This window comes from Alosa pseudoharengus, unplaced genomic scaffold (genome assembly GCF_046254945.1).
Source record: "Alosa pseudoharengus isolate Yale_2024_CS ecotype anadromous, Long Island Sound unplaced genomic scaffold, YU_APseudo_1.1 YU_APseudo_1.1_scf_18, whole genome shotgun sequence".
Taxonomy (NCBI): Eukaryota; Metazoa; Chordata; class Actinopteri; order Clupeiformes; family Clupeidae; genus Alosa; species Alosa pseudoharengus.
The window spans coordinates 29,017,597-29,039,127 of record NW_027468650.1 but is presented as its reverse complement, the minus strand read 5'-3'; the positions used below and the strand labels follow the sequence as shown (position 1 = coordinate 29,039,127).

The 21,531-nt window shown below is 41.5% G+C and overlaps 3 protein-coding genes and 1 non-coding gene across 8 annotated transcripts; 2 read left to right on the top strand and 2 right to left on the bottom strand.

Moving 5' to 3' along the window:
• Positions 1-165: 165 nt before the first annotated feature.
• Positions 166-239, bottom strand: trnat-agu (transfer RNA threonine (anticodon AGU)). The gene has a single exon. It is a non-coding gene; the product is annotated as a tRNA-Thr (tRNA).
• Positions 240-894: 655 nt separating this feature from the next.
• LOC143131301 (E3 ubiquitin-protein ligase MARCHF6-like) lies at positions 895-13,092 on the top strand. Its single transcript, XM_076290827.1, has 26 exons — positions 895-1,120; positions 1,824-1,923; positions 2,072-2,145; positions 2,317-2,460; positions 2,637-2,709; positions 3,305-3,473; positions 4,143-4,356; positions 4,949-5,010; positions 5,204-5,236; positions 5,364-5,415; positions 5,530-5,588; positions 5,740-5,820; positions 5,942-6,010; positions 6,152-6,226; positions 6,484-6,618; positions 6,741-6,860; positions 6,978-7,078; positions 7,551-7,688; positions 8,033-8,267; positions 8,728-8,797; positions 9,421-9,602; positions 9,875-10,009; positions 10,966-11,055; positions 11,680-11,812; positions 12,520-12,655; positions 12,758-13,092. The coding sequence occupies exons 1-26, from the start codon at positions 1,102-1,104 to the stop codon at positions 12,846-12,848; spliced, it is 2,790 nt and encodes a 929-aa protein (XP_076146942.1). The 5' UTR covers positions 895-1,101; the 3' UTR covers positions 12,849-13,092.
• Positions 13,093-13,409: 317 nt separating this feature from the next.
• On the bottom strand, positions 13,410-15,496 carry LOC143131299 (arylamine N-acetyltransferase, pineal gland isozyme NAT-3). Its single transcript, XM_076290821.1, has one exon. The coding sequence runs from the start codon at positions 14,898-14,900 to the stop codon at positions 14,022-14,024; it is 879 nt and encodes a 292-aa protein (XP_076146936.1). The 5' UTR covers positions 14,901-15,496; the 3' UTR covers positions 13,410-14,021.
• ropn1l (rhophilin associated tail protein 1-like) lies at positions 14,814-21,235 on the top strand. Of its 5 annotated transcripts, XM_076290825.1 has the most exons (8): positions 14,904-14,924; positions 15,505-15,568; positions 15,819-15,881; positions 16,126-16,287; positions 16,385-16,514; positions 16,650-16,811; positions 17,513-17,688; positions 20,959-21,235. In XM_076290825.1, exons 4-8 carry the CDS (start codon positions 16,157-16,159, stop codon positions 21,023-21,025), a joined length of 666 nt encoding a protein of 221 aa, XP_076146940.1. In that variant the 5' UTR covers positions 14,904-14,924; positions 15,505-15,568; positions 15,819-15,881; positions 16,126-16,156; the 3' UTR covers positions 21,026-21,235. The 5 variants fall into 5 exon arrangements, with proteins under 5 accessions (XP_076146939.1, XP_076146937.1, XP_076146938.1 ...); XM_076290824.1 differs by lacking the exons at positions 15,505-15,568; positions 15,819-15,881 and having other exon boundaries at positions 14,814-14,924; positions 20,968-21,235; XM_076290822.1 differs by lacking the exons at positions 15,505-15,568; positions 15,819-15,881 and having other exon boundaries at positions 14,814-14,924.
• Positions 21,236-21,531: the final 296 nt, after the last annotated feature.

The window sequence follows — 21,531 nt, the reverse complement described above, 5'->3', positions numbered from 1 at the left end:
AGTGGGGTGGCCACACTGGTTTGAGGTCTTCTTTTGTGGCATTCTGATAGGCCTATATATTTTGCTGCTTTTAGTGGAAGTTCTCCTAAGATACATTTCAGTTGTCCTTCATTTGTTATCCTTCTAAGCAGTTGAAGTCCCCACAATCAGCATCATACAAGTAAAAGGCACCGCTGGGATTCGAACCCAGGATCTCCTGTTTACTAGACAGGCGCTTTAACCATCTAAGCCACGGCGCCACGTGCATCGACAGGAAAACTTCACTATTAGGCCTACACTACAGTCTCTTGTAGTTTTCTTCCCTCTGTTATTTTGAAAGTAAGCCTACTATCCTACAATTGTTTGCACCGTGATTCTATAATTTACACATACTAATAACGCAATGTCATATTGCGTGCCTCTCCATTGACTTTAGAATTCATCTTTCAACTCTCTACAGGAGATGAGACGCGTTATCCTGTGGACCTATAGTGCAAATGTAAGCTTGCCAGCTCTTCAAAATATTTTAACTCTTCATATGCATAGACCTATGCATTATTTAAAAAAATGTTAACACCCCATATGGTCCCCTAAAACTTATCGGTGCCCACGCTGTAACCGTAACGTTAGGTAGACACGGCATTTATTTATTTAAGAGTAGGCCTAACGTTAAGCTCTTATTTTTCAACCAATCTTGGTTTAGCATTATACGAAATGTTTGCTCAAAATTAGCACAATTGTAAAAGATGGTTAATCATTACGTAATACTAAATAACTCATGTAACCGTTTAGGCTACTACAGTTTCCATCCACGCAACGTTTTGTTCACAGACAAACCAACAAATGATAGAAACTGTCGCAATGTGCTGTTACTGCCGTATGTTGTACTAAACTGCCGACACTGACTGTGAGCATTCAGTGCTATGCGATGGATCCACCCTGACTGATGTGATTTGGATAGAGAGGATTAATTATCACCCGCACATATTGTGGAGACTTTTCACGTGATTCATGACTTGGATAACACACTAATTTACGCATATACAAATGTTATGACTACTGATGGATTTCTGATTTGACGCAACAGCAAACAGTATCGAGAGGAAGGCGTTATCGTGTAAGATGGACACGGCAGAGGAAGGTAACGTTAACAGTTAACAGTTGGCTAATGCTAGCTTGCTAATGTTACACCTTAACCTCAGCAAACTCGTACAATAATGGCATGCCATGACATATTTGCAGTTTTTAGTCTATAATTAACGCACGTAATATCAGTTGTAAACATGGCTCTGCATTCCTTGACCAAAGTGATGGAATTGGTATCACTGCAGTGACTAGCTAAACGTTAGCTGACGTTAGCTTTTCAACTTGTTGAAACCTATTGCGAACTGACATTAGGGGAATGTCAGCTAGCGAGAAATCTAGGATACATAACGTTAGATTAATGTATGTCAAGAGTTGACAACCCGAAGATATCGTCTAAATAATCCCAACGTTAACCTATTTTACCAGGAACGGTCTGCTTGGTTAACTATCTGTCTGTGTGGATGCGGTATACTAAGGAGAAAACAGATGCTAGAATTGAATGTCTTTGCACAGTCTGTCACTGTACAGTCCCTGTAATATATATAAAGTGTTTCAGTGCCATAATGAGTGCACATTATCAAAAGGCACACGTGATGTTAACGGAAACGTGAAGTTATTGTGGTTGTCTATTTGCTCTCGCGTGAGCAGCCAAAAATTCGCCTTTCAACTGTTAATTGATTCTCCTTGTCATTTCCCTCTACATTATCAGAGTTTAGACTCGGTTGAAAATGACCAATCTCTACTGTCTTCTCCATTAGCTGATATATGCCGGGTGTGCCGCTCCGAGGGAACTCCTGACAAACCTCTGTACCATCCATGTGTCTGCACTGGCAGCATTAAATTCATTCATCAAGAGTGGTATGTTTGTTGACATATATCTTTACACTTGAACATCCAGTTCCAGACATTCACACTCATTGAAAAAATGAACAGTAGATGGATTATGTATGGTTGTTACAGTTACTGTTAATTAATATGATGGTAACTTTTGTAACTCTTTCAACAGCTTGGTTCAGTGGCTGAAGCACAGTAGGAAAGAATATTGTGAATTGTGCAAGCACAGATTTGCTTTCACACCAAGTAAGTATTAATTGGATGTCCTATGTAGTGTTTTCTTATGACATGATCACAGTATAGTCAAGTAGCAGTAGATGTTATGTATTGTACAGAGTTCTAGACTAATAATATTTGCATTTATAATATGATTGATTACAATCTAACCCACAAACGGACTGTGTTTTCCTTTTAAAGTCTACTCGCCGGACATGCCATCTCGGCTTCCGGTACAGGACATATTTGCAGGACTGGTCACAAGTATTGGCACGGCTATACGCTACTGGTTTCACTACACACTTGTTGCGTTTGCATGGCTGGGGGTTGTGCCTCTCACAGCATGTAAGTATAAATATAATACAGCACACTTAAATGCGTATCAACAATACAAAAAACAATATTCACCAGTGCAGAAAAGCACTAAAGAAGGGAAAAAGAGGCCAGACACTTTGCCTTGAAGCCTCTGACAGTTGACACTGACGCTCATGTTTCCCTGTCTTTGATGGTCTGTCTTCCAGGTCGAATATACAAGTGTCTGTTTACAGGCTCTGTGAGCTCTCTCCTCACCCTGCCTCTCGATATGCTGTCCACGTAAGTCATGTCCTGGTCACCGCCTGGTCACCGTCTGATCTGGTCATTGTCATAGTCAGCAGAACACAAGTACATATTCACACACGCACATTAATACACACAAGCATTTTGGCTTAATTTGGAAAGTGCACAGCAGTCATAAGTCAAAAGATACAGACTGTCACAGTTTGTATCCATCTCTATTCTCAGATTTGTGCTGAAAATATGACACCTGGGTCATAGTATAAAGCACCAGTGTTGCAAAAATATCCTGATGCTTTGAACTGCTGTGAGGCATTAATGCATAGCCATCAATGTTGATGCCTGAGGCCCATGTTAACTCAGTTTTTCCTTGCCAGCTCAACTGTAATGAACAAACAATTATAGATCCACCTGCTCCTCTGTTGACTAGTGTCCATACTGTAATTTTGTGTCTCAATCCAATGACTGAAATGTGGTCCCCGTGGTGATGTGACCCCTGGTGATCCCTGTTCAGCACCCAAGTGTGTGATTAGTCCCGCTTTACAAAGCTAGTGGAGGTGCTGACATAACTTAATGACGTGTGTGTGTGTGTGTGTGTGTGTGTGTGTGTGTGTTTTGTGTTGATATTTTCCAGGGAGAACTTGCTGGCGGATTGCTTGCAGGGTTGTTTTGTGGTGACGTGCACCCTGTGTGCCTTCATTAGCCTGGTGTGGTTGAGGGAGCAGATCATACATGGTGGCGCTCCCCAGTGGCTGGAGCAGAATCTGCAGGCAGCAGCCAACATGGCCGCACAAGCCAATGAGGTAAACCAAAGTCCTTTTAGACAAGTCCCTCCACTCGGCAGCCATATTGCAACGCATTTTGGGCACTTATCGGGTCATCTATTTCGAGCAGAACTGTTCGCAAGTCTTCACAACACCAACCTTGTGGGATATGTGTAAACAACTGCCATATTGGTGTTATGAACTAAACCCATGCCTTTCTATGGAGGATTTTTTGAGTGCTGTGTCTCCTCATTAGAAAGTCTCTGGGTAAATATGGTGATTTAATATAGCCTGCATTTTCTTGCAGGCATCTGTGGCTATGCAGTGCAACACTTATCCGGGACAGACACTACACCAAACACTTAAAATACCAGGGTGTCTGCTAGTAACACTATGAATGCAAGAGGGAAAAATGGCAAAGATTAGATCGTATAAATTGGGTATATAATGTTAGAGAATGGTTGAGAACGCTGACCTCAAAGCACTAAAGATTAAGTCAATATCACTATTTATAACTGAGTTTTGAAGTTAATCTCCTCATCCCTTATGTGTGTGCTTGTTGCTTGTGACTAAGCATGTGTATGAGTGTGTCGTCATCATGTGTGTATATGAATATAACATGTCAACATATTTTCTGTGCGTGTCTGTCTGTCTGTCTGCATTATTATGCTGTGACATATGAACCCATGTTTGTCCTGGTCTGATCAGGCCCCGGCTGCGGCAGCTGGCCCTGGTGACCCAGACCCACAGGCTGAGGAGGCTCCCGCGGAGCATCCTCCCGAGGAAGAGGATGAGGCGGACGAAGAGCGAGCAGCAGACGACCCCGAGCAGCAGGAGGACCCAGCCGAAGACCTGGAAGCTGACAACGAGGATGAAGAAGAGGCAGGGGCCGAAGATGCTGAGGCCAACAACGGAGGCCAAGGTAACTCTATCCCAAGGCTTATATTTGATGCATAGGGACTACTTTGCTAATATTTGAAGAAATAAGCTTACATTTTATTTCTATATTTCATACAAATGATCAAATTGGCAGGTACACATATTGAATAGATTTTTTGCAGATTCAGGACACATTGAATTTGTTGCTAATTGCCTTTTATAGGGGTGTTACAGTACACAAAAACCACAATTCGGTTTGTACCTCGGTTTTGAAGTCATGGTTCGGTTAATTTTCGATTAATAAAGCATGTAGGTAACCTAAAATTCACTGACAATATTTTTGATGCACAATGGGAATGGTATTTTTAAAGGTTTCAAAGATTTTATGACGTTAATGGACTAAACTGACATATGTCTAACAGTCTGCTGTTGACTGCATTCAGTACATTCGGTACACATCTGTACTGAACCTAACATCCTGTAACTAAACGGTTCAGTACGAATATGTATACCTTTATACCCCTAGTTGTGTATATTGTTTTTTTTTTTATGGAGTGTCAAGCGTGAAAGAGAAGTTGTCATCATGATTATGTAAACAGTAGCCTGTGCTGGCTGACATGATCTTGTCTACACAGATGATATGAACTGGAATGCTCTGGAGTGGGATCGGGCAGCAGAGGAACTGACCTGGGAAAGGGTGAGTGTGCCAACTCATTTGCTTATGGAGCAGAAGCTACTCACTGTTGTCCACTGTGAAATGCAGGGCAGAATGAAGACCTGTGATTTGCATTTATTTGCATTGTGTTTTCTGTAATGGTTCACTGTAATGTGTTCACTATAAAACAAGAAGCTTTCTAAAAAGACACTAAAATGCAACTTTCTTTCTCCAGATGCTTGGACTTGATGGGTCCCTAGTGTTTTTGGTATGCAAATGTGGATGTTTTTATACTTCATTGTGAAACAGCATATTAAAAATGGGCACATTTGTGCTACTTGTACAATCGTTCAGAGTGTTTATAATTGGGGCCTGTGTGCTTCTGTATTTCCCAGGAGCATGTCTTTTGGGTGGTGTCCCTGAACACACTCTTCATCCTGGTTTTTGGTATGTGGACAGATATTTTTCTACGTTTCTTCTCTGGACTAGTGGCTTCCAACACTATTCATCATGTAAACCGTATTTGATATTTGTCTGAACTGTATATATTTGCTTTCCCAGCATTTTGCCCATATCATATTGGACACTTTTCCGTTGTGGGTCTTGGCTTTGAGGAATATGTGAGTATACAGTTTCTTATGATTTGGTCTGTCAGCATGTAAATTCAGGCAACCATGAAATTTGAGAGGCAAGGAAATGCACTCATCAGGCTGACATTTTAATGAAAATGGAAAAAAAATGTAAGTATTGTTTTATTTCCCTCTGATTCAGGTCCAGGCCTCACATTTTGAAGGTCTCATAACCACCATCGTTGGCTACATACTGCTGGCCATGACCTTAATTTTGTGCCATGTATCCTTCAACTTTTGTTGAACGACCACTGTGTATTGTAATTGTTTCTCAGATTGATTTATTTTCTGATTTATTTATTATGAAATGTTGACACTCATTTTCCTGAACGATTGATGCCCAGGGCATAGCAGCACTAGTGAGATTCCAGAGATCCCGACGTCTCTTAGGAGTTTGCTACATAGTGGTGAAGGTGAAACACGTTTTATTTCCCATGTTTCTTTCTGTTTGCATCGGTTGATACAGCCATAGCAAAGCTAACTATGTATTCTCGTCAGTTCAGCTCTCGTCGGTTCAACCAACGTGAAAATAAGCTGTATTCTGCCTCCCACAGGTGTCCTTGCTGGTTGTAGTTGAAATTGGTGTTTTCCCCCTCATTTGTGGCTGGTGGCTCGACATTTGCTCATTGGTATGAGTCATGTCTGGTCCTACTTTTTAATTGTTTATTTTTTTATTTAATTTACCGGTAACTGTTATGATGCATGTTACTTTCTTTTAATCTCTTACTTTTCTCTGTTCTTTTTGTCTAGTTATTCATAAAGCATGTGTGTTTGAATTGTGCTATGTATATACATCAACTTGCATTGCCTGTCTTTATTTATGGTATGGTTGTACATGGCAGACTGTCAGTCTCAGATGTAATGATGAGGGTTATTTTTTTTGCAGGAAATGTTCGACGCCTCGCTGAAAGACAGGGAGCTGAGCTTCAAGTCAGCCCCTGGGACGACCATGTTCCTGCACTGGCTTGTGGGGATGGTTTACGTCTTCTATTTTGCTTCGTTTATCCTTCTGCTGCGAGAGGTGAACATGTCATTTCATTTGAGAACTTCATGTCTGTTATGGGTTTGAGAAAGAATTCCCTGATTTTAATTAGTTGATTTATGTGAAAATGCTTTTAATTATAATGCCTCTGTCTGTTTCAGGTTTTGAGACCTGGTGTCTTGTGGTTTCTAAGAAATCTGAACGATCCTGACTTCAATCCAGTCCAGGAGATGATTCATCTGCCAATTTACAGACATCTCAGGAGGTTTATTCTCTCAGTGGTAAGTGCTGCATCAGATCCCTGAGTGATCAGATCGCTGCTTGATCACATACCTTGTTTTTGCTTTGGCTGCACATTTTCACAGTCCTTTTGTTTGTTTGTCTGTGCTGTTTTGTAGGTGGTGTTTGGTTCTATCGTGCTTCTTATGCTGTGGCTGCCCATCAGAATGATCAAACTCATTCTCCCAAGCTTTCTACCTTACAATGTCATGCTGTACAGGTAAAGTAATCTTCTTCTCTAAGAGCTTGTCACACTCTGCCAAGAAAAAAAAGCAGAAGGATGTTTCCCTCCATGTTGGCTGTGTGGAATTGAATGAAATATTGTTAAAAATCATTCATAAGTTTAATTTAGTATCAAGTCACCTCGATGCTGTTAATGATCGGACATTTTTTGAGTTACATTTACCTAGCCAAATAAAGCAGTTCTCTAGGATTTAAGGCACCATTATCCATCCACACAACCACTCTGTAGTCCAGAGTCAAAGTGGCTCCCTCCGTGCTGGAGTGCATTTCCCAAAACCATAGTTGCTAACCTGGTAGCAACTTAGCTTGTTGGTTGCAATGCAATTTCGCATTGCCAACCAAGTTTGCTAACTTAGTTAGCAACTATGGTTTTGGGAAACGTGCCCCTGTCTGTGATGGGTTAGACGAGTCAGTTTTTAACTGTGCCTCCCCCCTGTGGCCTGCTGCAGTGACGCCCCGGTGAGTGAGCTGTCCCTGGAGCTGCTGCTGCTGCAGGTGGTGCTGCCTGCTCTGCTGGAACAGGGACACACGCGCCAGTGGCTCAAGGGCCTGGTCCGCGCCTGGACAGTCACTGCTGGATACCTGTTGTAAGTCCTCCTCACATGTGTCTGATGTGACCAGTGTGCATATAGACGTATTAAACCAATAACATTTGAAGCAAGTGCAATAGTGGCATGATGTTATTGTTGTGTGGCAGTTCTACTGTGAGGGCTCTAAATAAACTGAAGAAGTGTTTGTAGTTTTTGTGGCGATGTGTTGTGTATGCACACAAAAGGGATTTATATTCTGTGTAGTTTCTTTATTCTTAACCAAGTGAGTGTGCTATGCCAAGCTATTGCTAGAGGCTACAAGTGGAAGGCTTCATTTAAGAGCAGCCATGCTGTTTAAATTGTCAGTGTGTCTGAATGCTGTTGAACTATCCTCACCCCAGAGACCTCCATTCATACTTACTGGGAGACCAGGAAGAGAGTGAGGCCGACCAGCAGCCTGCTGCTGCTGCTGCCGCCGGCAACAACAACAACAACCAGGCACCACGCAACAACAACAACGCGAACGCCATCCCTGCGGTGGGAGAGGGGCTCCACGCGGCCCACCAGGCCATCCTGCAGCAAGGGGGGCCCGTGGGCTTCCAGCCCTATCACCGGCCTCTCCGCTTCCCTTTTAGGGTAAGGCTGCTGTCACCACCACGCTTTCATGTAGTGCCTTTCAGACAACCAACAGGGAAACAAACAGGTTTTCACGATTCTCAGAACCTTGGTGCCGTCTAGTGAGCCAGCCTGTCTGAGCAGAACCATTTTCCGGGTTCTGGAGGCACTTTTGGAACTGAAAACTGCCAATCACTTGGTCGGTAGCCAATGAGTTACTAGATTACGTCCTCCAGCATCCAGAAATACATCCCACCCTCCTCCCATACAGCCATTCAGCATAGGTTTTATGGAACTATTGATTGCATGGCGGCGACATGAAAGAGTGTCGCAACTCTCTTTCTATGGATCTGAGTAAAAGTACATATGTAATATGTCTCCTAAATGAGAATGCACATGTTTAGTGAGGATTTCCATAGTATTTATAAAGATGATTCCAGTAGATGCTGCATGTTTCATTTTTCCTGTCTTCTGTTTCCAGATTGGTCTTCTGATTGCACTGATGTGCATCACGCTGTTAGTGGCCAGTCTGGTCTGCCTCACCTTACCAGGTGAGCTTTCCTCACAGTTACTCTACACAGCAGCCAACCTCCTGTTTTTCTGTATTTCAGTAGCTTTTGGCGAAAGACAATATCCCAAGTATTTGTACGAAATAATCTGAAATGTTACCTGAAGACCAAAAGGTTTATACCCATATAGCATTGGCATAACCATTCATACATGGTAAGGAAGTATGCCTCATAATAATTTACATAGCCTAAATAAAAATGTACTCTGAAAGTTTGAACACTATGCTATGCTTTATAGTAGGGCAACCCCGGGCGTGCAACTGAAGCGTACCGTTTGCGTAGCATATGCAGCAACAACTAAGTTCCACTAGAATCAATAGAACTTGCTACACCAGACATGAGTCTTGCGCACATTCGAAAAAATTAGACTGGTCCTGTAAAACAATTTTTACGTTCTGTGAATGTAGCGCTGCAGATGCGCTTCTGGTATAGCCCAGCTGTTACCGCTTGAATATCATAATGCTTAATAAAGCTTCTTTTAACTCTATACAATGGCAATGAAGACATCAATGAGGAATCAGTGATTACTGTTGTTTGTGCTAAAAGCTTCAGATGATCATGGTCTCAACTCAACCGTCTGTTTCTTTCCGTCTCGCATGGGTCAGTCTTTGCCGGGCGCTATCTGATGTCCTTTTGGACGGGCAGCTCGAAGATTCACGAGCTGTACACTGCGGCGTGTGGCCTGTACGTGTGCTGGCTGTCCATCCGGGGCATCACCCTCCTCCTGGCGTGGATGCCCCAGGGCCGCCGGGTCATTCTGCAGAAGGCGCACGAGTGGTCCCTCATGGTAACCGGCCATTTACTTTCAGTCAAATTAAAATCCTTTACATTTTAATTTGGTTTAAATTTGTTCTTCATTATTTATTCTTTGCTAGAATAGGAGCATAGCATAGTCTTTATGAGTAAAATCACTGCGATAGATGTGTTTTATATCTTCCAGTGGTGGAATATGTGAAATGAGCTGTGTATAAAATGAAATAAAAAAGACATAAAATACTAACCAGTTTGTCTCTGTAAGTTGTAATGAACACTTTATTTATTTTGATGTTTTGCTTGCAGATTGTGAAAACTGTGGTTGTGGCTGTACTGGTGGCAGGGGTCATTCCCCTACTGCTAGGTCTACTATTTCAGCTGGTGATTGTGGCTCCACTTCGGGTTCCACTGGATCAAACGCCTCTCTTCTACCCCTGGCAGGTGTGTGGGTGTGTGTGGGGGTGGGTGCATGTATTATGTATGTACATGTATGTATGTATGTATGTATGTATGTATGTATTGTACGTATGTGTCTGTGTGTGAGTATATACCTATGTTTATCTGTTTACTTGCACACATGAACACCACTCTACGGTGCTGAAGTCAAAGTCTGTATGTGCAACGTCCACACCATAAAGCCAACTGAACAGATGACGTGCTGGATCTGCCAACTTGGATAGTTTCCACACTGACCTTTCCTTTCATAGCTCTTAGGTAACTAGGTTAGACTTCAACCATGGTCACAACATGGCTGACTTTAGTTATTACAAAGCAGTATTGCTTGGTCTGTGTAAACAGCTAGTGAAAACTGTGTAAACAACTAGCGAAAAATACCAGTATACTGTTTTTTTTTAGTGATCTCTGTTAATATGTCATAGCATTGAACAGTATTATTCCTGCAAGTTGTATGTTGTCCATGAAAAAATGTAAAACTCTAAAGGTCAACATAGCTGCATTAGCTACGTAATGCATGTAGGCTGGCGTTTTCAGGACAAAGGTGGAAGCTAAAATCGCTTTTATATTGACTTGAATCGACTTTGTATTGCCTTTTCCAATGTTACTTTCAGATGGTCAGGTTAAAAAGCCAACACTTAAGTCACCTAAACAAGGCAAAGAAATGGAAGGCCCTAATTTCATCTGGCAACAAGCAAAGTCTGGCTAAATATTTTTGCTAATTTAACACCATGAGCAAGATGCTCAGCGCAAACATGAGTAAGTCCGCACAGTGCTCCCAAATACCATTTAGTTAATGTGTGACGGACCTGGCTTGTTGCTTTGACTGTTGCTTCTCACCAGCCTTACAAGCCAATGAAATGAAGGCCCAGTATGTTCTAAAGACTCCCTGTATTGCTTTGTAATATGCCCTTGCTTGACTGCTTTGCTCGTTTGTGCCACAGGACTGGGCCCTTGGGGTGCTCCACGCCAAAATAATAGCTGCCATTACCCTGATGGGCCCCCAGTGGTGGCTGAAAACTGTGATCGAGCAGGTGGGTTCAAACAGGCTCCTCTGCTGTTCATTAACCTCCAGTCCCTGTGCCAACATATTTTGTAGAGAGGAAGGTTGGGATTAGTTCTGTGGCTCACAGTTGGGCACCCGTGAGCTTTTGCTGGGAGGTCTTCCTGAATCACATCAAACACTGCCCAGGTCTTGCATAGACAGATGTATATTAGCACATGTCCATCGTTGGATGGTAGCGATTACACTGCTAATGGCATTTGAAATGTCCAGACATATCCTGAAGGCAGGTCATACAGGAGTATTAAGAGCCCATGCCAAATTTGGCAACATTGGCAAGTCAGACTTGCAGCCACTCCAAATATTAATGTTTTTTGTCTCTAGCCCATGCTACCTCTGCATCAAGTTTCATCAAAATCAGGCTAGTTGATTTTATGTAATCCTGATTTTATGTAATCCTGCTCATAGACAAAAATACAAGCAGCTTCAACAACATAACCTTGTGAACTGCCTCCACACTGTGGTCTCTTGTTATGTCACGCCACCTGATCCCATGAGACTAATCAATTGCCTGAGTCACTACTGTAATTGTATAAATGCCACTCTATCTTTTAGCCGTTTGTTAATTCGTTTTGTGTATTTTGTGTTTACAAAGGTGTATGCCAATGGCATCCGCAACATTGATCTACATTTCATAATCCGGAAGCTGGCGGCTCCAGTCATTTCAGTTTTGCTGCTCTCTCTTGCTGTGCCCTATGTGATTGCAGTCGGGATTACTCCCCTCATTGGTAAGTTCGGCAACTTTAAATTGCAGTTAATTAAGAAATTAGCATTGCATTTTTTCATAGACTTGTCTTATACTGAAACTGTAACAATATGGGTTTGAGTAACACAATACTGAAGATGAGTGCGTCAGTTGTACTAAAATGTGTGCTCTGGCACCAAAAATCCTATTTTGTTCAGCCACTGTGCACGTACACTGGCATTTTCAGGAAAAAGTTGGAAGCTAAAATCACTTTTATATTGACTTGAAGCCGAGCAGAGGGGCACACAGCAGTGCTCTTTAGAGCCACACACCGAAGCTTAAGAGTCGCGTACATTGTATTTCTTGTTTTGGTACAACTGAAGCACTCGTCTTCAGGTGCTTGTTGACAGTGATTTCAACAAACAGGAAACTGGTTTACCAACTTCAAGACAAAGACAAGTTTGTCACTACGCTGGTGGCTAGTGTACAGAGCTCATTAGCTGTGTGACTACATCTGAGTGAGTGAGTTGTTGAGTTATGGCTAAGGTGCTAATGGCAAAAAGTAAGACCAAAATCCACAACCTGGTGGATAGGTGCACTGAAGTTGTAGGGAGGACATAATAATATAACACTGATGGCCGAAAACCTGTCCTTGTACAAATGTAATGTAACGTATAAGCAAATGATGTGCAGCATCTATGAGTATGTAAGCTGTATGAGGTCTGAGTGGATGGGTTTATTGCTGTGCAGGAGTGACCCCTGAGATGCGCATCCTGGTCCAGAGGAGGATCTACCCCTTCCTGCTCATGGTGGTCTCGCTGCTGGGGATCCTCACCTTCCAAATCCGCCAGTTCAAGCGGCTTTATGAACACATCAAAAATGACAAGTGAGTCGAACAATTTGTTCCATTTCATGTAAACGTAATGTGCAATACGTCATGCTCTCCGTATTCTGTAACGCTGTTTTTTGTTTGTTTGTTTCACTCCAGGTATCTTGTGGGGCAACGTCTGGTGAATTATGAGAGAAAGGCAAACAGAGTTAGTGCTGCTCCTCCACCAGTCTACCCGCCCCAAGACTAGCATGCATAAGATGTCAATCATGAAATTGTACAGCTAATTTGCCATTTGGTTGTCGTGACAATTGTATGTGGGTGTGTGAACGTGTGTGTGCGCGCATTGTGTGTATGTGTGTGTGTGTGTTGTCATTGCCTTGCAACGTACTGAGGACTGTACATATGTAAATACCTCACACACATTGATTAATAGAACAACCATTGTACATTTCTAAAAATGTATATTAATTTATTAAAGCAAATTGTCACTATTTTGTGTTAAAGGGCTAATATACTGCAATTCAAAATGTGTACCACCATCATACACACATAATTTACTTGAATATGTCATGATATAAAAGTCAGTGAGCCAGGTGAAAGTTAATACAATTATTAATTAAATTGCTTAAAAATCAGGGATTGGGGGGGGGGGGGGATCACAGATTTATTTAACTTCATACGATCTTAATACATAGTTAGCCTCATGTGGCTTGCATAGGTAAAATACGGTAGACTTAATAGTGCATTCTTTTAGAAGTTCAAATAGTCTATTAAGTAAACTTGAATAAGAAAAATTAGGCACTCCTGATAAATATAAAAAGCCTTTAATCAAAATTGGCTACATGCCAATGCGTTTCAACTATACAGTTTTCATCAGGGCAGTATTTTCAAAGCCAATTCAGTCTATAATAAAATACAGTCCAAACACAGCTTCATTCCATAAACTGATGCTTGCTAAGAGCTTCTGGCATGAAAGGGGGAACCACCCATTGTCAAGCTCTGAATGTGAAAGTATGAGCAGGAGAGCCAGTCAGCCAGAACTGGAGTGATAGTGGGTGGCACTGCCTACCAAGGTAATGAGTTGTCTGTAGCATTGGAATGTATATGGGCAGGGATGTAGTGGAGGCTAAACACAAGTAAACACAGTTTACCCACCTCAGAAGTTTATCCACCTCTTATTAGAGTTTATCCACCTCTCAAAAGAGTTTATTCACCAATTGCAACTTTTTTTAAAACTTTTTTTTTTGCAACTGTATTATCCACAATCACAATATGTACACTCATCAACACTCTAGGAACCATTTAATACCACTTCATTTAACCTCCACCATCATCAAACATGTTCTGAATGCCTTTTCTAAAGATCCGATACCACATAGCATAGTGCAGTCCACTTTACCGTGATCACAGAATTCATAGTTTACCCACTTCTTATTTTACCACTACATCCCTGTATATTGGCATGTTGTGATACAGAAAGCTCAATGCCAAACTTGTCTTTTAACATGTGTGGTATCTCATCATCAGTTAGATCTTGTGTGGTTTTTACCACAGGGCGTCCGTCTTCTGTCGGGTAAGTGGTGACTATTATTTTATGACCCATGTATGTGATCCTGCCATGGGGCAAAAGGAGAGAGCAGAGAGACTTGCAGTAGAAGAGAGAGCTGGGGGAGGTCTGGTGATATTCACACATATTTCTGAAATCCTCCAACTGTCGAGGCTGGAGGGTGAACTTGTAGAGCTCTGTCCAACTTATCTCACTTCCCAGAGTTGTATCTTTTACTTCACCTTGCACACCATCACCTTGTGCTTCTGCACTGCTCTCCAGAAAGATCATATCTCCTTGATGTCTCAGCCTAAAGACTCCATGAACCTGCTTTTGAGAACTGAGTGTTTCAAGAGAGAGGGGTAGCTCATAGCAAGCCCCGAAGCCCACATCACATAGCCACCTGTGTCCCTCGAGGGTCACCATTATGACAATGTGATCAAAAGGGGGACCGTACAAACATGTGAATCGGTTTCTCACATGGGCTGCGAGTATGGTTACTTGGAATCCCAACTCAGCCAAAAGCCAGGAAAACAGTCCGTTGTTTTCGAAACAAAAACCTCCTCGACGCTGTACGACTATTTTTTCATAGATCCAGGGAAGTTCCAATTTAATTTTTCCACCACTATGAATGGTGAGGTTCTCAAAAGGCACCGCTAACATATGGCAGCGGTGTATCTCCTGCAAAGTTCCTAACCTTGGCACGACTGGCCCAGAGTAACCAATGCGTTTTAGATATATCTGCACATCCATTTCAATAAGACGCTGCACTGCCAGGTTAGCGTACTTTTGCTTCAGCAGACTGTGATATTCAGGCAAACTTCGTGTTGACAAGAGCACTGACGCAAGTCCGAATAAGTTATGATAACGTTATGATACGAGAAAATAAAGAGGGTTATCAACAAACTGACATACCAGAGCGCTGAATTAACATGTTACGTTAGCCTATGCTATCCGGAAATTACTTTAGCTTAGTTTAGGTCAAACTTACTTTCACTTTGTTTACGGTCTATGGTCAATTCTAAACCGCGTGTGTCAAGCAACAGCAAATGCAATCTAAAATGTTAAAAATGTTAATCTGCTGTACACTGACATTCCTGTATTTACTGACACTGACAGCAACAATTTATGCAACCCTCATACAACGTGGACAAAACAAATGAAATATGCTAGCACTACATTTTAGCAAGTACAGCAAACGCCAGAATACAGTTGCCAGATTTTGCATTTGTATTTTGCATTTTTTGCATGACGTTACTTACCTTTGATATGTAGTTAAGTGAAATGCAAGCAACAATAATAGGTTTATTTGAAGAAATTGTGTCAATAACTAAGGCATACTAATCTTGTTTTTAAGGAGGACTTTCAGTTTTGACTAGCAAGCAGTCATTGGAAGCCTATTTCGAGTTTAATCAGAAGAGGTGAAAAACTAACTGATTTTTAAAAAAAATATTTATAAACTAAATTATCTGCTGTAATCCATTTATAGTGTACAGTATGTGTCTTGCACTCGTTTTAGAGCTGAATCTAAATATTTGGCGACCTAACACGTGACTAGACTTTTATCTTTGGTTGCTATGTGACGTAAGGTCAAACAATGGTTGCTAGGAAATTGAAAAGTCGGCTAGGTTGATTTTTGATTCTGGAAATTTCCATTTGTTTCACGATTAGAAATATCTTTGCTGGTACTTTGGATGTTTTTGCTCTAAGAGCGTCACTCCGTTTCTATTCACGGTAAGTCTACATATAACGTTAACTAGTAAGCTGTTGCTAAAAACACTTGTCAGCTTGCAATGGTATTAGGCTACTTAGAATCTACTGCTATTTCTCCAAATTCAGAGAGCAAAGGATATTTTCGGTGGTGAATTCAAAATTTAAAACTAAAGATCACACATTGTGTTGATGCATCCTCTACAAGAATAACATTTAGTCTTGCCTAACAACATTTTGTATTCTTTACTTTTGTTTGTTGTTTCAGGACAATTGTACTTCAAAATTACTGTGCCACAATGCCGCCACCTGATACCATGTACTGTGCTCAACAAATTAACATTCCTCCTGAATTGCCTGATATTTTGAAACAGTTTACCAAAGCAGCTATAAAAACACAGCCAGATGATGTGCTTAAATGGTCTGCTGCGTAAGTACCATTAGGACCATATATCGTTTCACTATAACACAAAATTCATAGCCTTTGCATTTGCCTCCATCACTGATGGAGATTCTCCTCGTTATAGTTACTTTTCAGCTTTATCAAAAGGTGAAATTCTTCCAGCCAAAGAGAGGTTAGAATTAGACCTACCATCCACAGCAACGACACAAACCTCTGGACTCTCCCCAGCTCTTCTCAAAGTCCTTCACAAACAAGTAAGCAGAAAATGTTTAAATACATAATGAAATACATGCTTCTTTCTGGGAAGAGAATATGTAAAAATGTACCCCGTGCGTGCACCATTGAAAGCTGTGTAATACAGATATGTGTGTGTTATTTTCTTTTAAAAGCTTTCCCCCCAAAAGTCTGTGAGCAGAGCAGAGTTGCAGGAGAAGTGGAGAGGGCTCTGCCTGCCCTCAGACCAACTGGATTCACTCTTTTCTCTGGGCAATTTCGGTGATGTGGTTGATTGGATGGAGTTCTTTGCTCTTGGATGCAGTGCACTGGGTGGGGTGAGTAGGATATTTGGCAAATGTAACATCGACAGCTATTGCTCTCCTTTTTTAAAGGTACAAAGAGCGATTCTGGCATCTTGTCCGTTGTTATTTGAATGACGTCATGCCCGTTGCTATTTGTACCAAGACACCAACAAAACACTGGAAAGCTAACCAATCCCCTCCACAAACTCCCCTTTATGTTAATGTTATATTTGGGGGACAGGCTTGCCCCACTTTGTTGAAGTTCACGGAGCCAGGGCTGTTTATATATATTTTAACACTTGATTCACAGAATAGAGAGCTAGCGGATCATGAGGAGATATTCTTTGAATGTGTCAAAAAAGTGTTACGGGTTAGAAATCGCTTAGAATCTCTGATGGTACCTTGAATGTCTGTTTGTCTCTAGCCTATAATGTGAAGTTAGTACCAGTATGCAGTTCCTCTTTGTAATGTCTAGGTGGCAGCATTGAGCCTTTAATTGCTCAGAATCCCACTTATAACAGCGGCTTTTAATGTTCTTGGCTGTAGGCTTATGCATGTTTCACAGTTGATTTTTTTTTATTTTAATTTTATGTAACTTAAATGTATCATGGAATATATAAAATCTATGAATCGATAAATCTGTAGCACAACTGCTGTACATTGTGCTACAGATGCTGCCCATAACATTTTGACAACAAAAAAATGGTATAGAAACCGTTTTTCTTCTCCCATAGTCCATCATAAGTGCTCTGAAGTGTGCGTGTGAGATCCTCACTGACGACCCAGAGGGCAGTGCTGCTCATATTCCCTATGAGACGTTTGTGAGTCTGTACACATATTTGGCCCGCCTGGATGGAGATCTCCCACAGGACCAGATCAACAGCTTCATACAGAATCTACAGGAAGTTGCGTAAGTAGATACACACACACACACACACACACACACACACACACACACACACACAGGGCTATGTATGTTCTTCTAAACTTATATACATGCGTGCCCACACACACACACACATACACATCATTTTAATAACAACATTTCCTTCTAAGTAACGGCCATTCCTGCTGTCATAGGTGCTGTCTTGGGAAGGCTCAGTAGAGTTGCTGTGATTCTGTATCAGTTGGAAGTAGAACAGTATATGAATTTGAATCATTTCAGTTCATGTTTGAGAGCCCTCTCTTAAATGTCAGTCAGTCAAGATTAATTTCTGCTTGACTGTGAAAAATGTCAAATGAATTTGACAACGAACCTTGCAGAATATCTGAGAATAGACGCAGGCGTGTTTGCATATTCTGTGGCCACAAAGGTCAGTTCTAAAGCCACACCTCATTAACCATCAAGCACAGCTGTGCAGGGCTGTAAGAATGCTAATTCTGAGAGAGAGAGAGTAGTAACGGACTGCAGATTGATACTTACAGTTTACTCTTAGGACAGTTTAATTATCATTAAACTGTATAGTTATCAGTAATCAGAAGTTATCATGCTTGTTATCATAGGAAACCTGTATGTGTTGTTCATGGAATATTTCCTTACCAGTAAAAGGGTGCTATGATTCTTAGTTAAGGCTGTCTTTACAAGGCACTTTGCTTCACAAACTTTAGCCAAATGAGCTCTCCAACATAAGAGAAAGCCAGCTTTTGTAAAACATTTCCAAGGATTGTGTAATTCATGCTCTCATGTATTTGTTTTTATGTGACTTGCAGAGCCAAACAAGAAGGCATGATTCAATTGTCCAATTTCTCCACCACCCGCAAAAAGTAACTAAGACTTGGGCCTAGTGTAGCTAGCGCACATGGACGAGGAGAGGCCCAGGAGGAGAGAGCTGAGAGGCATAATGAAAAGTGTTACTACAGTATATAAATATACATAAAGTGTTAGAAACATTAAACGTTAAATATTTGTAGTGTAGTTTGTGTTGACATAATTTAGGGTAGGTAGGTAGGTAAGGTAACTTTATTTATATAGCACGTTTTAATGCACAGAGTGCAACCCAAAGCGCTCCAACACAAACAGCATGCGGCGAAGTCGCCAGCGTACCCATTAAATAAGCGTGATAGGCTACATAAAACACACGTCACACACAGAGACATAACATATCGACAATTAATTAAGTCCATGGTCAATGGTGACTCAAAACAGCAGCAGCACATAGGATCTTTAAAAAAATCCAAACCACAAGTTACACTGGCTGGACTGTAGCTTGATGCTCTTGACTTGAACACATGTTGCTCGAACAAATCAGTAGAGCTTCGGAAACACAAATCAGTCCTCCGCAGGGATTTTGTGTGGTCCAGTTTTCTGCCTGTGATGCAATTTTGTAATATGATTTTTGTAATATGATGTGGTGTAGTTTTAAAATTAAAACATCAATTTTTAGATAAATCTAAATTTTTTGAATAAAAAAAGTCTAGTCATTAATCATAACAGGGCGCTATCCAACATAATGACATATTTTAAGGCACAAACACATGTATGTGGTTATAATGTCAAGGGCTTACCCTGATCGTGAAGCGTGTTCTTTCATTTGTTTTTACAGTTTTGACTCAGCCTTACTGTCTCATATGCTAATGTTCTGTTGACATAGTAATAGTTGTTGAGTAATGCGATGATGTGCTGTAGATTGCTGGTGTCACGGGGTGGACACAGTTCCCATGCACCCTCTTAATGTTGCCTGTGAGATCTGTCACCTCTTGACCGCGTGTGTCGAGCTCATGTTCTGATCACTCTTTTGAAACTGAAATGTAAAACAGATGCTGGCAACAGCGTCCCTCACACAAACACACACACATACAAACACACACCACCGATGGCGTCATGACATACTATAACTCAGTGTGGTGAACACAAACTTCATGCTCCATGCGCAAGCACCAGACTCAGACCATAAGGTCGCAATCAGTCTTTTTGACACTCAGCACTTTCATCTCCATTGACTTTGCTGTGTTCCATGAGTTGCTGGGATTCGTGCTGCCTCATCTCTGTAATCCCTGATGGGACTTTGCCAGACTTCCAGTTTAGTGTTCCGCAAGCCCCTTTCTGATTGGCAGGCTCACTACTCTGTGTTAGGAAGTCAGCATCTCATGTTTTTGCTTGACTCCCTTTTTATGTCAAGATGGCTATTTATCTTGTAGCCATTAAATCCCTTCTCTGCATTTCGCACTATGTTAACAATTGCAGCATAAAACTTTCAAAACTCAAGACCTAAACCTTCACATTGTGAGAATGACATTGCAACTGACAGATATGAAAATGGTAAACCCAAGAACTTTAGTATTTGTAAATGGTTTAGTGTTTTATATGCAGTTCACAAATGTTAAGTAATAAAATATTAGTAACTCCAAAATATCACCAGTAAATTATGAATTACTTTTTATTGTCAGTAGCATGTCCATATGTCCATTTTATGGCTAGTAGTAGCTGTAGAGGAGGTGGTAACAATAAGCAGATGGCATGTTTTGTTTTGTGGGTGAGGAGTGACGTGAAAGGAAATGAGGTCAGGAGATATTGTGTTTCCTGTATTTGTGGTGGGGGCCAAGTTTATGCCACCCTCCACCACCTTTGCACACAGACACACACACACACACAAACAACCCACGTTTTTGTATACACACCATGAAGCCCACTGTAATTTCCTACAATCACCAGTGTTTCTTGTTAAAATTATTCCATATTTTCTGTTGGATCGATTGGCCTGCACTTACATCATTGAGCAGCTCTCTGCACTTTCTACATCTCCTGACAGAAGGGTGTTACTTTATGGAAATCTGCCCATCTACTCTCAGTGGTATTCTCAGTTGTCACCTAGATATAAAATCTTGGCAGGATGCTCGACAGATATTGTAAAGAACATCACTCCTGGGAATGCATGCCTGATAGTTACCGGATACCGAAGTTTGTCTGTAAGAGCAGCTGAGGAGAAAATCAGACCAGGACCATACAGTACGTCATGATAGGAAGTAGGTGGGACAAGACCCCCTTAAAGCCCCATGGAGTTTATGGTATGTCCTTAACATGGTACAGTACAAGACAGTCGATGAATATTCATGCAGTGTCGTAGAGCCAGGACATGGAACAAAACATGACATGAGAGCCATTTCCTTTGTAATGCCTCGGGATCAGGGTACACATGATACCAATTTGCCACTTTGTTTAATTCTCCCCCTCCTCTTTCAGGGGACACAGAGGAGGCATGGTTCTGCCCTCGGACTTTACAAGCCTCTCTGGTGAAAACGCTGAGTAGAGCCTGGTCCTGATTGGTTGCAGATGGTCACTGGGTGTAATGTTTGCCGGCCTGAGGCCACCGCAGAACTCAATGGTTGAACTGAATGTGTGGAAGATGGATTATGTTTCATGTTGTGGGCATTGTGATAAATGCACCCCCCCCCCCCCCCACACACACACACACACTCACACACTTTACTGTATGAATTAAAATATGGTCCGCTAATTACTGATGTTGTAGTCTCTCTTCCTGTTTTTGCAGAAAGTCGAACTTCCCCTCTGTCTTGCTCTCTCTCCCCTGTCCTTTTACCGCAATAGAGGTCATGGGTACTTCTTAACAACAATGACACAAGCAAGTGACTCATTCATTTTTGTTTTGTATTCGTTTTGTTTAGCAATTGGGAAATCCAACTCTCCCATGGGCTGCCAGGCAGATTGCAAATCCACTTCAGCAAATCCCCCCCCAAAACTCCACATATCAAGAGCCTCATGTTAGCTGTGTTTAATCACAACACATAATCAGAC